This window comes from Nicotiana tabacum, chromosome 19 (assembly GCF_000715075.1).
Source record: "Nicotiana tabacum cultivar K326 chromosome 19, ASM71507v2, whole genome shotgun sequence".
Classification (NCBI taxonomy): domain Eukaryota; kingdom Viridiplantae; phylum Streptophyta; class Magnoliopsida; order Solanales; family Solanaceae; genus Nicotiana; species Nicotiana tabacum.
In genome coordinates this window covers 126434643-126450889 of record NC_134098.1, presented here as the reverse complement: position 1 = coordinate 126450889, position 16247 = coordinate 126434643, and the positions used below count along the sequence as shown (strand labels likewise).

Genomic DNA, 16247 nt, shown 5'->3' with positions numbered 1-16247 from the left:
GCCTACTCAACATACTACCATATCAGGATAAAGAAGTTTTTGTTAGACCTCTTTCAGTCATTGAAATGAATAACGCTATAAAAAAATTTAAACCACTTAAGGCACCAGGTTCGGATGGCATCCACCCAATTTTTTTCCAGAAATACTGGTCCGGCACAAACTCAGCTATCATAGATACGCGTACACAAGCCTTAACTACCTTAATAATACCAGTTAAAATAAACAGGACCTACGCAACTCTTATTCCTAAAATCAAACACCCACAAAATAGTTTTAATATAGGCCCATCAGCCTTTGTAACACAATCTATAATACTATAACAAAAATTATTGTAAATCGTATTCGCCTATTCCTCAATAAAATTATTAGTCCTAATCAATGCAGCTTTATTCTAGAAAGGAGAGCAATTAACAATGCCATAATTGTCCAAGAAGAAATCCACTATTTCAGAAATTGTACTAGGAGGAATCGGAAGATGATGCTCAAAATTGATCTTGAAAAGACTTTTGACCGACTTCAATGGTCATTTGTCAGGAGCTCCTTGCACGCACTAAATTTTTCACAAGACTTAATAACGCTTATCATGAATTGCATATCTACCACAATAATTTCAATCATTGCAAATGGCAAACCTACAGAATTCTTCGAACCATCAAGAGGCATCCGACAAGGAGACCCACTATCTCTGTACCTATTCATCATCTGTATGCAATTCCTAACACGTTGCATTGATCATGAAATAGATATTTTTAACTGAAAATCCATTAAAATAAGCCAGAATATCCCCGTCATATCCCAACTCCTATTCGCGGATGATCTTATACTCTTCTCCGAGTCAGACAATACAAGTGCAACTTCTATCATAAACATATTCAACTTCATTTCCCATCAATCCGGCTAACGAAGAAATTTTTCCAAATCCAAAATAATTTTTTCCTCAAACGTACTAATTACAAACCAAACATCACTGGCTACCACACTAAACATTAAGATAAAAAATAATATGAAAAAATACCTGAGATTTTCGATTACCAACTTACAACCAAAAAGCTCTGATTATCAATTCATACTTGACATGATGAATACTATACTAAAATGATGGAAAGCAAAACTCTTAACCTTATATGGGAGATTAACCCTTATACAATCAACTTTGCCAGCCATACCCACCCATTCCATGCAAATGAACCTTCTTCCAGTAAAGACTAGAAACAATATTGATCGCATCCAGAGAAACTTCCTATGGGGTTCTATCAGGGACCTCATAAAAATTCATCATCTTAACTGGGAAAAGGTAACATCTCCTAAGCAAGAAAGAGGTTTTGGGCTGTACAAAGCAAAAGAAAAAAATATTACACTCCTATCAAGCCTACTATGGAGATACCTCTCCAATTTTGAATCTCTATGGGCTAAAGTGATAAAGGGTAAATATCTTAACAATCAAAGAATGATTCCTATGATTTACAAAACAAATGACTACTATATCTGGAAAAGCACTGCTAAACTTACTCCTCCCTCCCCAAATGTATCATTTAGAATGTTGAAAACGGGAGCCGGATAATCGTTTGGGATGATAGATGGGTTATTGGCAAACACACCCTAAGGTAATTAATCAAGGAGCCGTTAGGTAAAGAAGATATTAATAAAAAAATTTAATTACGTCATTACTAATAAAAATTGGAACCTAAAAGCTCTTCCATACGACCTCTCAAATACGATCTCTGACCTTGTAACACAAACACACATTCCGTTCTCTGAAAAAATAAACGATTCATTCTTTTGGAAAGAAACGGAAGATGGAAACTTCACAACAAATTCTGCCTACAGTCTTTTCGTGAGGCTCACAAAGGCAACCCAAACTCATGAACCTTTTCACCATTATGGAAAGCATCATGCCACAACAAACTCAAAATATTTCTATGGCTATTAGTTCATCGACGTCTCCCCATTGCAGTTGTCCTAAGCTAAAGAAAAATAATCGAATTTAACACTTACAAACATTGTGGGACAGAGGAAAATACAAATCACTTATTCTTTCATTGCCCTATGAACATTACAACATGGGGAGAGTTAAACATCACCACTCCAACCTCAAACCAACTAGATTGGATAAAAGATACTTGTACCTCTACTATGAGCATCTTTCTACCCAATAACACATTAATCCCAATGGTTGTTATAACACCAATTATCCTTTGGCATATTTGGCTCAACCGTAATCACAACTATTTCAACAACTGCTCAACTAAAATAGACAGCCTAAAAATAATTACGCACGCAATGGAATACATTTGCCTAACAACCTATTACTTAAAAAATATCTTAATCACAAAAATCCCAATAAAATGGATGCCCCTACTACAAATACATCAAAAAAATTAATATAGATGGTGCACACCAAAAAAAAAACTCTAACATTGGAGGAGCAGGTGGAATCATCAGAGATTCCGATGGAAACTAGATTGATGGATTCTCCTGTAACATAACGGTCTCATCACCCATCCAAGGAGAAATTCTTGCCCTACTAAAGGGATTAGAAATTACTTTCACAAAAAATCAAATACCAATTATAGTGGAAACATATTGCAAGATATTACTCTACCTATTACATGACAAACTTCACAACAAAGCTAATGCTAATTTTTTTCATGATTACGGGTTCCTCTCGACGTACTAGCCAGCCGAATGTTAGGCATGTCTACCGTGAAGGAAACTAAGGGGCGCACACACTGGCGCAGTTTGGGAGCAACTGTAACTCGCATGCTAACGCTTAGTGTGAAGACCAGTTCTTGAGCACCTTTATTTGCTTTCTCTACTTTTCGCAAAGACTTTCTATGGACTGCTTCATTAAAATTAATCAAGGACTGTAATAACTCTCGTTAATTTCCTGCATAATAATAATATCTCGTCTTTAAGCAAAAAAAAAAAAAAAAATCCACTTTAAGCCTCTCGAAGTAAAGAGCCAAAGAGAGGTTATTAGCTTGGATAACACTAAACCTGTAAAATAAGTCGTTGGGTCTCTTGAAAAAGAAAAAAAGAGATGACTTAAATGTCTACTTCGAGATTTTCTTTGGATATATATTTATTTGCAATAAACATAAGTTAAACATAGAACTTAATTATTTATCCATAAAACTTTAATTAATCATTTTGTTCATATGTCTACGGGCTTCCAAGTACTAATAGAATATAGAATTTTCTGAATAAACTCTTTTTTATTTGAATTGGTTAGACCTCACATCTTAACCTCTTCTTTTTAATGACGAAACTACCTATGATACTTCTCTTGTATATATAGTGCTAATATTTCTTAAATTCCTTAATTTCACGTTGATGATAAAAGTTTCATCAACTTAAATTACATAAAATAACAAATCTTAAAATTACATTCTTAACATTTTTTTCTTTCAAAAGAAAACAAAATAACCAAATTTCTTTTTAGCTAGAAATCAAGTGAAGATTCCTAGTTAAATGAGCAGTTAAGCTCTTAGCCACTAGACTCACCACGTTCACTAAATAGGGATGAATACATGTCACCTTGATATAAAGACGAGTACTCTGTCGATGATAGAAAAAGTAATAATGAAACCTGAATCTAAGAGCCGTTCGGACATAAGAAAACTTTCATTTTTTTTTTTGAAAAATTTTCATTTTTTTCTCAAAATTAGTTTGGCCATAAATTTTCAAATTTTCACTTGAAAATAGATTTTGGAATTTTTTGAAAATTTAAAAAACTCCAAAAAGCTGTTTTTCAAAAATTTTACTCACAAAACTTCAAAAACAACCCAAAATTTTATTCATGTCCAAATACAACTATAATTTTTAAATATCATTTTCACTTGTAAAACAATTTCACTTTTTTCCGGACTTTTACAATTCTTATGTCCAAATGCCCACTAAAGAATTGGTGGGTTTTTGGCGAATTGGTTCAGTTTAATTCAATTGATCGGTCTTTTTTAAAATTATTTTTACCTCTCATGTTTGAGTTTTCTTGAAAAAGAAAATTGTGAATTGAGATGGAAAAGAAAAAGGAGAATGAGTCATAAGTGAAGCTTGACGGAGGACATAAATCAAAAGATTTAGAAATGAAAGAATTTTTTTGTGATTGTTTTGCCATTTACGGATTTAACGAAAATGGCATTGACTGGAATCCTAGAAGCAAGATACTGTAATTTATATGTTCCATGACAAGAGTAGGTTGCTCTAGTGGTGAGCACCATCCATTTCAACCAAGAGGTTGTGAGTTCGAGTCACCCCAAGAACAAAGTGAGAGTTCTTGGAGGGAGAAAGCCGAAGGTCTATCAGAAACAATCTTTCTACCCCAGAGTAGAGGTAAGGTTTGCGTACAAACTACCATCCCCAGACCCATTAGTGATATTATACTGAGTTGTTATTGTTGTTCTTCTATGTCATGCTTTTAAATTTAAACTTTCAATTATCCTTAAGTTAATGTTATGCTTTTTAGCTATAAACATATCATTGTATGTGTGCGACCCTAAGACATACTAAAGGAAAAACTATCCTCCCTAGAGTAGAGGTAAGGTTTGCGTACAAACTACTCTCCTTAGACCCACTAGTAAAATTATACTGAGTTGTTATTGTTGTTCTTCTATGTCACGCTTTTAAATTTAAACTTTCAATTATCCTTAAGTTAATGTTATGCTTTTTAGCTATAAACATATCATTGTATGTGTACGACCCTAAGACATACTAAAGGAAAAAAATTGGCAGAATTAAATCCCAAAGTCAAAAGTGATTTTTTTCCCCCCAAAATATTTTTTCCCCTCAAATTGAGATGTTTGACCAATTTTGTTTTTTTAGTGAGGGTGTTTTTGGAAAAAAACAGAAGAAAAACAGAAAAAAGTAGCTTCCACTAAAAGCAGAGACAATTTTGACTTATTTTGCTTATCAAAAATAGCTTTAGAAAAATATAGTATATATCAAAATAATCTTACTTATTTTAACCCTAATATTTAGAATTAGAGATTATATTATTGAGAACGCTCCTACTGTATAAATATGTTGAATGATTTTTATATATTTAAATCATTTTGAAAGAATTAAAGTGCTTTTCAATTTTATTTTTATATTTTACTTAAATAAAATAATTTTTTTTAAATTATTATCCTTAATAGTAAATAATTGAGATTATTTATTTATTTATATAATATTAAAGATTAAGTAAATTTCTTTATATCTTTATTCGTAATTTGATGGAGTACTTAAAAGCTCTTTTCAAAAAGTTTGACCAAATACAAATTAATGCTCAAAAGTATTTTTCATATTGATTAGTCAAACATAAATTGTTTATTTCCAAAAGTACTCCTTTGAAAAATACTTTTGAAAAAATCACTTCTCAAAATAAGTTAATTTTTCCAGTTTGGTCAAACAAGCTATTAGATTGACTAGTCTTAGAGTACGCGCGTTGCGCGTGTATTTTATATCAATAAATACAAATTTTATAAAACTTACATAGATATTATTTACAAAGGTGTCTAATTATTAAATGAAAATTAAAAAAATTTAAATCCCTAAAAAATGATGAACATTAATCATATTTATCTAACTCAATAAAAGAACATCTTTCCTCTACAAAATACCTTATTATTTGAACTTTCATTAAGGATAAATTTATCCTAATAAAGAGATTGATTCTACCATTATCATGATAAAGAGATTATACATACTAATAAACATCGTTACTTCCCTTAGGTCAATAAAGATGGGTATATCAGTTAGCCACATAGCCATAATTTGATATTTATTTGCGATTACATGCAATATCTATCAGCTGATAGATTTATCAGCACTATGAAAAAATATGAAACTCTACAACAACACCTTTGGAAAGTGTTTTATTAACATTTTTTTTAAAAAAAGAATATTTTGAAATAGCTAATATTTTTAACATTATTCACCTTAAATCTTTAAAATTTTAGCTAATTTGAAAATAATTGTAAGCTTCTGAGTTTTGCTTTAAGTTTTCATCTCTTGGTATCTTGAAGTGGAAGACTTCTAATGTCACCTTAATTATTGTTATATCAGGTGAAATAACAATTCCTTATATATTCTTGTGAAAATTAACTCAATCAACTTATATAAGTAATTTTTTGAGATTACATTCCTAAATATTATGAGTTCTTATATATTTCAAATAAAAAAAAAAACTAATAATCAAAATGTTAGTTAATTTTAATGTCCCAAATATTAAAAATATTAATTAAATATTAATTTTATCCAATGTAAAATTTATTTTATATGATAAAAATGTCGACCAATTTTGCGTTTATGTTTCGTACTTTTATAATAGTTTGTATTGATTGAAGAAGGCAAAATTAAGTGAAACGTTATTTTTCTATATATTTAATAGTTTTTAATTTATATTTACCACATAATTACTATAAATCAATATGCTTTGTTGCAAATACTAAGTGGAGTAAAACAATTATTCTAAAAATTACTCATTGATGTTAAAAAACTATTTTGTTCATCATGATAAAGTACTGTCATTTTCGAATTGCCATATAAAAATTACTTCAAAAGAACGGCTACAAGTTTTATACTAATGATCCAAATAATTGACTTCTTAATTATTTATTTAAGGTAAAATTTCAATCGATTTTAAAATCCTACATTTTAGGTACCTAATTTAAATAAGTAAAGATTTAATAACTAAATTTCAATGAGTTTTTACTTTTTCAAGTCCTAAATATTAGGATAATCAAATGACTATTTTATACAATATGAATTATATTTTAAAGGGGTAGAAAAAACGAAGGTAAACTTTTAATATAGTAAAGATTAGGGATATGGAGTCCTTAGTTTCTGGAATAGATATTTCAATGCCACTCACATGTAAGTTAAACGAATTAGGTTAATAGAATTAATGAATCATTCAATTTTCTTCTTCCTTCCTTTTTCCTTCTTTTACGTAAATATAAAAATTCTTGTCTCAACCTAATTTAGGCACAGTCAAACAAATCTCTGACAGTGTGTAAACTAATACTAGTATAAAAATTAGTCAATTCCTTTTTTCAAATCAAAATTGGAACATCCGACGGTCATAAGTAGCACACGTGGAAATATCTCATCCATTGCCGAAAATTTTGCAGATTTGCCGCGCTGAGGTCATATATGCTCCAGGTTCGAAATTTGTCCTTTGTCCGAAACCCAAGGCTTGGAGAACCCGAACCTACACCAGTTTCCAAACAAAAATCCTATCTGTCAAGTCGATAAACAAAAGGCTCGGAATCTCCGAACCTAAAGTTCAAAATCCGAACCTCCACATCACCTTCATCTCTCGTCTCTGCTTAAACATGTAACTAAATCTCAGCTTCCCTTATTCACTGCTGCATTAAACTTTTCCCCACCCACGCCCTCAATATCACCCCACGCGGTGGCGAATCTATTGACCGCCTAACCGTCCGATCATTTGCCCCCAGAAAAATCTCCCACCGGTAAATTTATATATTCAAGTGTTTTTACCTATATATCCCGCCGGTATTTCTTTAATTGTTTTTGTGTTATTAGCATCATCAATTTTTATCTTTTTATATCTCTGTAACTAGATTTGAACGTGTTTGGTGTGATTTTTAATTAGAGTATGAGTTTATCCTTTCTTCTTTTTTGTTACTCCTTTTCATCTCTGTAAACTAAGGTGTTCATGCATGTGTGTGTGTGTGTGTGTGTAAAGAAGGATTGTTTTTGAGCTGTGTAAGAAACGTGTCTCTTGATTGTTCTGTAGAAGTGTAAGAGTCGTGTGGATTTAAGCAAATTGAACCCTCCATTTGACTGTCCACTCTCTCTCCTCTCTCTCTCTCAAAACAATGATCTGTCCTTTTCTCTCTCTCTCCCTCTCTCTCTCTCTCAAAACTTACAGGTCCTTCTCTCTCTCTCTCTCTCTCTCTCTCTCTCTCTCTCTCTCTCTCTCTCTCTCTCTCCATTTTGAGGTTGATTCACGAAATATTATAAACCATAAAAAATGATTTTTTTGAAGTTTTAAAACGTGATAATCTTACATGTATAATTCAGTATTCTGTTTCCATTATTGTTATTGGAATATCAATAAATTGAAAATTCTAAAATGGGCAGCGACTTAAATGCATACCCTACATGTTCACATGCAAAGGGTGATAGGTTAGCTTTAATTGCTAAGTTCATAGAAAGAAGCAACTCAATTTATCTTTTTTCCTTTTTTTTTTGGTGGGTTTTATACGCTTCACAGGCGAAGCATCAGATGTCATAGTTGAAATCAAAAGTTCACTTTGGATTTGTAGTTGATTCTCAGTAGTGTTACGGTGATGTCAGTGGAGGAAAGGCCGTCATCTTCATCTTCAACGTCGTCAACGACGTCGTCGTGTATGGTGGTGGATCCGTTGTTGAGGGATCTGAGTGAGAAGAAACAGAATTTCCGGCGAAATGTAGTGTCCCTTGCAGCGGAGCTCAAGGAGGTTCGCAACCGTCTCGCTTCTCAAGAACAATCTTTTGTTCGTGAAACCATAACCAGACAGGTCAAATTGATTTAGTATGATTTATGGTTGAGTGAAATGATTTTTTACTTTTTTTTTTGGTCTTTTTTCCCCTATATGTGCAGTGGAGTTTAAGTGTGGGTCAGGCGATTCTTGGACTTTGTCTGATTATTGTGTGTTTTTTGTTTTCTCACAGGTAGCAGAGAGTAAAGCTAAGAAAATGGAAGAAGAGATAAACAAATTGCAAAAGAATTTGGAGCAGAAAGACGGGCAGCTTCAAGTTTCTTCTTTAAACACCGAGAAGGTAATAGTCATTAGTGTCACTGTACTTGAAAAATTATGCATCTTTTAGTGCAATTATTTCTTGCATATTTGGTTTGATGGTTTTGAATTTTAGATAAATTTAGTGGTTTTGGATCTGGGTGGAGTTGGGTTCCAAGATCTTGCGTGGGAGGCACCTGAGTTAATTTGGAAATACTGAAAAAACAGATACTTGAAAGGAATATGATGATGGATATCTTTTGAAGCTGCTTTTTGGTTGTTTTTGTTTGTCCTTTTGGGAAATTGAGGAATAGTATTGAGTAATTAATCTAACATTATTGTCTCTAGTATTATTTCTTTTATAAATGAAGTGGTCCAAGGACTTTGTCTGGGTCTTGGATGGTTCAAAAAATTTGTTTCTTTTAGCTGAGTTAGTGAGATAAAGAGGAATCTTGGACGACTTACCATTTAACAAATCAAACCACTTTTTGGCTACACATGTTAGTGGCTTTTAGATGGCCAGCACTGGGTTGTAAACATCACTTTCTTCCCTTTTGTTTGGCATTTAAAATTAAATGTACATCTTTTAGTTCTTTGAGTCCACTTGGGCTCCCAATCTCTGGTCATGCACGCCTTTTGTGTTACCAGCTTCTTGGAAAGGATATTTATATATAGCAAGTGTTGAAACTGTCTATTATGAGAGTTAAGTTCTCTTGGTATTATGTATTTTGATTCCTTTAGATGTTGAGGCCTATATCATTGCTTGAACTCTGAATACACTGGTAATTGAGAATCTTGAATCCTCAGATGTTAGAAAAGTGATTACTTGAATTTAACATAGTTACTGTACTGGCTGAATCAAATAAAGAGTGCTCAAATGAAAATCTTAAATAGCACTTTTTAGTATATTGAGTTCATTTCTTTTTCTCCCCCACAGTTTTTTGCCTGATGTATTTAGGGGTAACTTATGTGCACAACTTTATGTAGCATTGTCAATTATGTGTGTGATAAAGTTAAATGTATGTATGACTGCGACAACCTGATAGATATTTGTGGTTGATTCAAACTTTTGACACCATGTTGATGTGAAATTATTTGAATTGAAAAAAATGATGTGTAATTAAGGTAAACATATGATGATACATCCCATTAAGTGTATTAAACTGAAGTTAAAGGAAATTAGCGTGACTAACACATTGATACTTCTTTAAACTCCTAATATTTTTGACTTTTCAAGTGACATACTTCAAATGTAAAGAGTTATACAGTATTCCTAATTTATAAAATTCCTATTAAACCCTTGACTTACTAATTTGATACTTTTAAGATTGAATGAAAATTCAAATTGTGTGGATTGCATAAGGGGAATCTTCTGTAAAGAATATGTTCTCGTCTGGTTATATTTAAGATGCTAGCTAATTTTGTTCACTTGCTTTTGACTTTTCCCTTTATTGTTACAATAAGTGGGTTATTCTGAAATGTAGAGAGACATGCAGTTCTTTTGTCCTCCGTGCAAAGAAAGAAAATTACTGCACAGATGGAATAATATGCATAAATTATCAATTGAAGCAGTTGTATGGAATTACTTTATGGATCTGTTGCTTTTTAGCCTGATTGGGTTTAGCTTCTTTCACTTCTTTCATAATTTCTATTTTCTTTATTTTGGGGTGGTTGAAGTTGTGGTTATTGGAGGCTAGCTTGTTTTTTTTTTCTTCATTTCAATTTTGTAGAGCACACAGAATAATTCTCTTGTTTCTACTTAGTGTGAGTTCAAGCTGATACTGTTTACACAGTTCTCACGATCTAGCTTCCTCCAATTTTTGCTGCCCCATTCTATTTTTAGTTTATATTTTGTTACAGTTTGAGGAAGACCCGGTCAGTAATTTGCACAAGACACTGGTAGGTAGAACCTTTTAAACTTCAAAACTCAAATATGCACTGGTAATAAATCCACTTAAGAATAACATAATGCATAGTCTTTTTTCCTTGGATATTTGTAAGCACTTAATAATATAAGTTCTGAATGCGATCCAGTATCTCAAGCAGTTGGATGATCTTAGATCACAGCTTTCTGCTACTCAAGCAACTGCAGATGCAAGTGCTGCATCAGCTCAATCTGCACAGCTTCAGTGTTTGGCACTTTTGAAAGAGTTGGATGTGAAAAACAGTTCATTGAAGGAACATGAAGTTCGTGTAAATAAACTTGGTGAGCAATTAGATCTTTTGCAAAAGGATCTGCAAGCAAGGGAATCATCTCAAATGCAATTGAAAGATGAAGTCCTGAGAATTGAGCATGATATCATGCAAGCATTAGCGAAATCTGGAGCAAACAAAGATTGTGAATTGAGGAAGATTTTAGATGAGGTCTCACCAAAGAATATTGAGAAGATGAACAAGCTGTTGACGAGTAAAGATGAAGAAATTGCCAAACTCAGGGATGAAATCAGGATCATGTCTGCCCATTGGAAGCTAAAAACCAAAGAGTTGGAGTCTCAGGTTTGATACATGTTTTCCAGGCTCTCTAAATTCCATGACACTTTATGAGTGATTCTTTCTCATGAATTTCTACCTCTTTTCTGGACAGTTAGAAAAGCATCGTAGAGCTGATCAAGAGTTGAAAAAGAGGATTATGAAGTTGGAATTCTGTCTCCAAGAGGCGCGAACTCAAACTCGCAAGCTCCAAAGGGTAATTATACTCTTTACTGCTACATTGATGAAATTATATCTGATACCTTAAACCTATTTGTTTTAGTTCAAGAATTCTCAGTTTAATTTGTTTAGTTTCTGACCAAGTTGTAAAATCATAACACATTGAAATACTACTGAAAGCGATGTCACACATAAATACAGATGGGGGAACGACGTGACAAAGCTATTAAGGAACTCAGAGACCAATTAGCAACTAAGCAAGTCGGAACTTCCAGCAATGATAAACAGAACTTCTGGGAATCCTCAGGGTTCAAGATTGTTGTTTCAATGTCCATGTTGGTGTTAGTCCTCTTTTCGAAGCGGTGATAATATTGTGTGTATTTAACTTTGTAAAAAAGGAGATATGTAGCTAGTAGTCAACTTGGGGAGAGATTAGGAAGAGCTGTAGATCTGCAGTTTCATATGTAGGAATATTAATCGTAGGGTATCTTTTTGTACCTCACGCTATTACAGCTGAACACATCATGTTGATCCTCAATAATTAGATCAACGAAGTACTCGTCGACGTTATATAATCATATTCTCAAAGTGCATAATTGTACGCCAAATTTCACTACGCTAATTATTTTAGCGATCCCAATCAGCAGGGACCCGTCATATTATTTTCTTGTCTCCTATTATTATCTCTACTTGATATTTTTCTGGTGAGAAGTCCTTGTCTCTTATGTTAATTTCGAGAATTAGTCAAAAAATTGAATCTGCCTCCATTGTTATTGATCTATTGGAAAATGCTTTCTTGGTTACTTTAATTTATTAAATTATACTACTAGTACTTAATAGTAAAAGACAACATATTCTACTCTTTAATGAGTTTAGTTTTATATATCAAGAGTAAAGTTTGTTTCGTAGTTCATATCACTTGAAAGATAATTATAGGTAAAATATTCATAACAGTGAAATTAGTAAATTCAAAGTTAAAATTTATAAACTGATGTAGAAAACTTTGTACATTATCAATATAATAAAGTTAAATTTAAATCCTTCTTTAATCTTGCCGTAAGGGAGATTTATACGGCGTTAATGAAGCACGTAATTTGCGCTAGTGCATGCGGTTATTGATTAATCAATTTAAAGTGGCAATGATATGAATACACCACACCGAAAGAGAAATTGGCTATTAGTTTATTCTCCCTCTTAGCTACTGGGGCATCGCCACCTTGCTGTTCTTTTAGGGGTAATTAAAAAACAAATTATCCCATGATTAATTATCTTCGGATTAGTTATCCCACCTTAAAAAAAACACTATAATCCTGAAATAATTAATACCGGGATTATTATAGCACGATTTTATTCCAATCATGAGATAAATTTATATAAAATTTAATCCGGATTAATTATCCGTGCCCTTAGAAATCCAGCTCTCTTTTGATGTTGATAGCTGCATAATGCTTTACACATATGTCCCTGTTAGGCTGTAGTGCTGTACCCAGCTTACAACCCATGAAGGTATAAGTGAAAGAAAACTGCGTATAATGCCCAAGCTTTCAGGGCATAATTTCCTTACACCAAATGGACTAGTCGAGGTGCACGCAAACTGCAAAGACATCACCATTATTTAAACAAAAGGGCAAACATATAATTAACTGATTTTTATTGGGCTGCATTTTCCATTTTATTTAATTTGAAACAGAACGTATTTACTTCGCAAATTCCCTCTATTTATATATAAAAAGTAGTAATAGTAGTAAACTAATACAATGATCATATGAGATCTAGGACTAGTAATCTACTTCCTAAGCAATAATACAATGTAACAGTGAACATCTGACCTATTAAACTTATAAATTGATGGATGTAGATAATGGCTTCTAAAACCAATATATGAATTTTACATCTAAGTAGGTGGTATGCAGGATAATTAACTATACTAAAGCAGCGTATAGGTGTGTCATGTCTAAACCTTGTTGTACTCCTAACTGCTTCCATTTCCTCCTCCAGAACTGTACATAGCTAGAAACTGAAAATCTAGCTTCTTACTTGGTAACTGAACTTGTTCTTAATTTCCTCAAATCTCCAAGAGAAGCTTGCTAGTCACGACAAGAACGATGCAGCCAACTAAGGGTTGCAAACCATTTGACATGGACAATGAGGTGGTTGCAGTGGGAGGAATACTGTCGCTAATGCCTGGCATCGTTCCAAATCCAGAGTCGCCTCCATTCGGTACTGTTGGTGCTACAGAGCTGCAAAATGAAAACCATATGGATTACTCCCTCTATTCCATGTTATATGACACTTCCCATTTTACTTTATTCCAAAAAAGAGCAATGCTTTTTTATATTTGAAAACCTTTTAACTTAAACATGTTTTTATACTCATATAAACGTTATGGATGTTTAATTGTAGAGGTACTTTTGGTACGTGTCAAGTCTTTCTACCTTTCTTAAACTCCATTCCTAGCCAAAACCACAATATAAAATACAACAAACAGAGTATCTGCAGACTTATGGAGCAAATGAAAGTTCCCCTTACCCTGGTACTGCACCACCTGTTGACGAGGCTGTTGTTGGCGCTGGAGTTCCAGGCGTTGGTGTCGCAGACGATGATGTAGAAGACCCCGATGCAGGAAAAACACAAGAACCAGTGCCTATATTTCAGCATGTTAATGATCAGAAAAAAATAAGAAGATGCTGATTTATAACAGCAAGGCAGGATATATAATAAAGAATCCTTGTTTGCTTACTTGGGTTTGAGTTGGTTATCATGGCAGCACCCCCAAAATCACAGCTTGTTTGCCCTGGATTCTTTTGAAAATAGCTATTGAAGGCATATGATGCATGATTTTGTAGACTATTGGGATTATAACAACTTCCACCCTGCTGAATGGCTGAGCAATCTGCTCCCTTTCCACAAGCATAATCAAGCGCTGACTGAAGTGAAGTTTCCATCGCTCCATTCTTAGCGACACACCAGCTCTGCCCTGAAGTAGCAGGAGAGCTTGTGGTTGCAGGAGGCGTTACCGGGGTGGTAACAGGAACACCACCTACTGGGGTTGGATTCGCCGTTACAGGATTACTTACAGGTGCATTTGTGCTAGGGGTGGTAACTGGATTAGTTATTGGTACCGGTGGATTGGGGTTCGTGTCAGTTGGAGGGGTAGTAGAAGGAACTGCTGGAGGTGTATATCCAAGATTTGGAATTCCAGCATTAGGATTTGTGGATGGGACAGTAACAACTGCTGGAGCTGCATTATCAGGAGGCATATTAACTGGAGTTGTGACAGGATTTACTACAGGAGTTGTAGGAAATCCGGTTGTTGTTGGATCTATCATGTCACGTTTAAACGCTTTAATGGGCAACAATTCGAGCAGTCCTTTCGCGAAAAAATGGAATTTTTGTTCCTTTTCCCTTTCAAGTTCTTTCTGCTCAAAACTTTTAGCTGGCGATAATCCTGCAAAGAACATTTACAAGTCCTTTAACTTGCTGCAACTTGTTTGCCATATTTTAACTTTAGTTCAACTAATGTTTTGTAGCTCTTATAAACATCAGATCTCAACCAATGCAGCTCATATTCTAACTAGCCATGGTAAATTTAACATGCTTGATTTTACTGTAAACATCTTTTTTTCCTGGTGAAAATTGGTGATAAATCAAAGGGAATGACACTGACTTTCTCTAATAAGATAAATGTCTTGTCACTTTCAATATTGGTCAAATTTTTGTCTAGGCTTTGTTCCAATATACCTGATTTCACTCCCACCCCACTCCCACAATAAATCAGAAAAGAAGATGAAAAAAACAAAAATATTGCAAATAGGCACTAAATAAGTATGTGAGGCAGCTATTAACCATCAACCCCTCAGAGCAAATCTTCACAGTCGACAAAGGCAATGCTTTTTACCCTTAAAAAAAAAAAACTAATTTAAGAATGAGATAGAGCAAACTTGTCCAACTACAGAAATCCAATATATCAGCAGGTGGTGAAAATTACAGCAATTGTTATAGCATCAACCACAATATTTGCTCATAGGAAAAGGAAAAATAAAACTGACCTATAGTCTTGAATAAAGCAAGGAATACAAAAAATGGTGAATATACATTGAATAATCTTAAACATAGACAGAAAACACAGTAGTCATAGACTAGAAGAATCATCAGCAAAAACAAGAAACTTGGAATATTCAAAGAGAAACATAAAAAAAATGCTATAAATTCCAAATCAAGAAAGTACACTAACCAAAAATGCAGGTAAGAAGAATAGACAAGAAGAATAAGAAGATGAATTTGGAAGCTCCTCTAGTCATTATAATGGTGGACATTTTCTTGAATGTATGTGACTTGAGCAAGAGACCCCAATGGAACTATAAAAGGAATTATATAATGTTGGTCTTTAGAAAAACATGACAAAAGTTGTACTATATATTTAGCAAAGGGGAGAAAGGGAAAAAAGGTATGAGTAGATGATAAACAATGGTGGGGTAGAGAAGGAGAGAAAGTAAAAGAGAAACGAATATGTAACTTTCTAGACGTATAATATATATAGGAAAAAAAGGTGATTACTTTGTGATGAAGAAAATATTGAAAATTGTTTTTGCTTCTCTGATGTGGAAAAGCATAAATTATTTATGTTATTTCTGGTATTCTTTTAGCAGAAATTTCTGAAAGATTGAGTTCATAGTACTAAAATGTAACACTTGTCAAATTGCAGACAATACTACATGCATGTAGAAAGCAAAGTGTGGAAACCTTATCTTTGAAAGGGGCAAAGGATCATGCTGCTTGATTTTAGTGATCAATAAAGTGAACAAAAATCATGAGAAATTAAGATTTCAATTTTAATGGAGATTAAATTCATCAGATAATTTCATTTTA

At 33.2% G+C, this 16247-nt stretch overlaps 2 protein-coding genes across 5 annotated transcripts; one reads left to right on the top strand and one right to left on the bottom strand.

Moving 5' to 3' along the window:
- Nucleotides 1–7318: 7318 nt before the first annotated feature.
- LOC107812044 (nuclear envelope-associated protein 2) lies at nt 7319–11986 on the top strand. Of its 4 annotated transcripts, XM_016637069.2 has the most exons (7): nt 7319–7457; nt 8225–8510; nt 8665–8772; nt 10590–10628; nt 10764–11225; nt 11314–11415; nt 11580–11986. In XM_016637069.2, the coding sequence occupies exons 2-7, from the start codon at nt 8301–8303 to the stop codon at nt 11742–11744; spliced, it is 1086 nt and encodes a 361-aa protein (XP_016492555.1). In that variant the 5' UTR covers nt 7319–7457; nt 8225–8300; the 3' UTR covers nt 11745–11986. The 4 variants fall into 4 exon arrangements, with proteins under 4 accessions (XP_016492555.1, XP_075094690.1, XP_075094689.1 ...); XM_075238589.1 differs by lacking the exon at nt 10590–10628 and having other exon boundaries at nt 10776–11225; XM_075238588.1 differs by lacking the exon at nt 10590–10628.
- Nucleotides 11987–13074: 1088 nt separating this feature from the next.
- LOC107812045 (uncharacterized) lies at nt 13075–15836 on the bottom strand. The gene is made up of 4 exons (XM_016637072.2): nt 15613–15836; nt 14119–14826; nt 13908–14022; nt 13075–13618 (listed from the first exon to the last, which is right to left on the bottom strand). The coding sequence occupies exons 1-4, from the start codon at nt 15692–15694 to the stop codon at nt 13444–13446; spliced, it is 1080 nt and encodes a 359-aa protein (XP_016492558.1). The 5' UTR covers nt 15695–15836; the 3' UTR covers nt 13075–13443.
- Between the last annotated feature and the right edge of the window lie 411 nt (nt 15837–16247).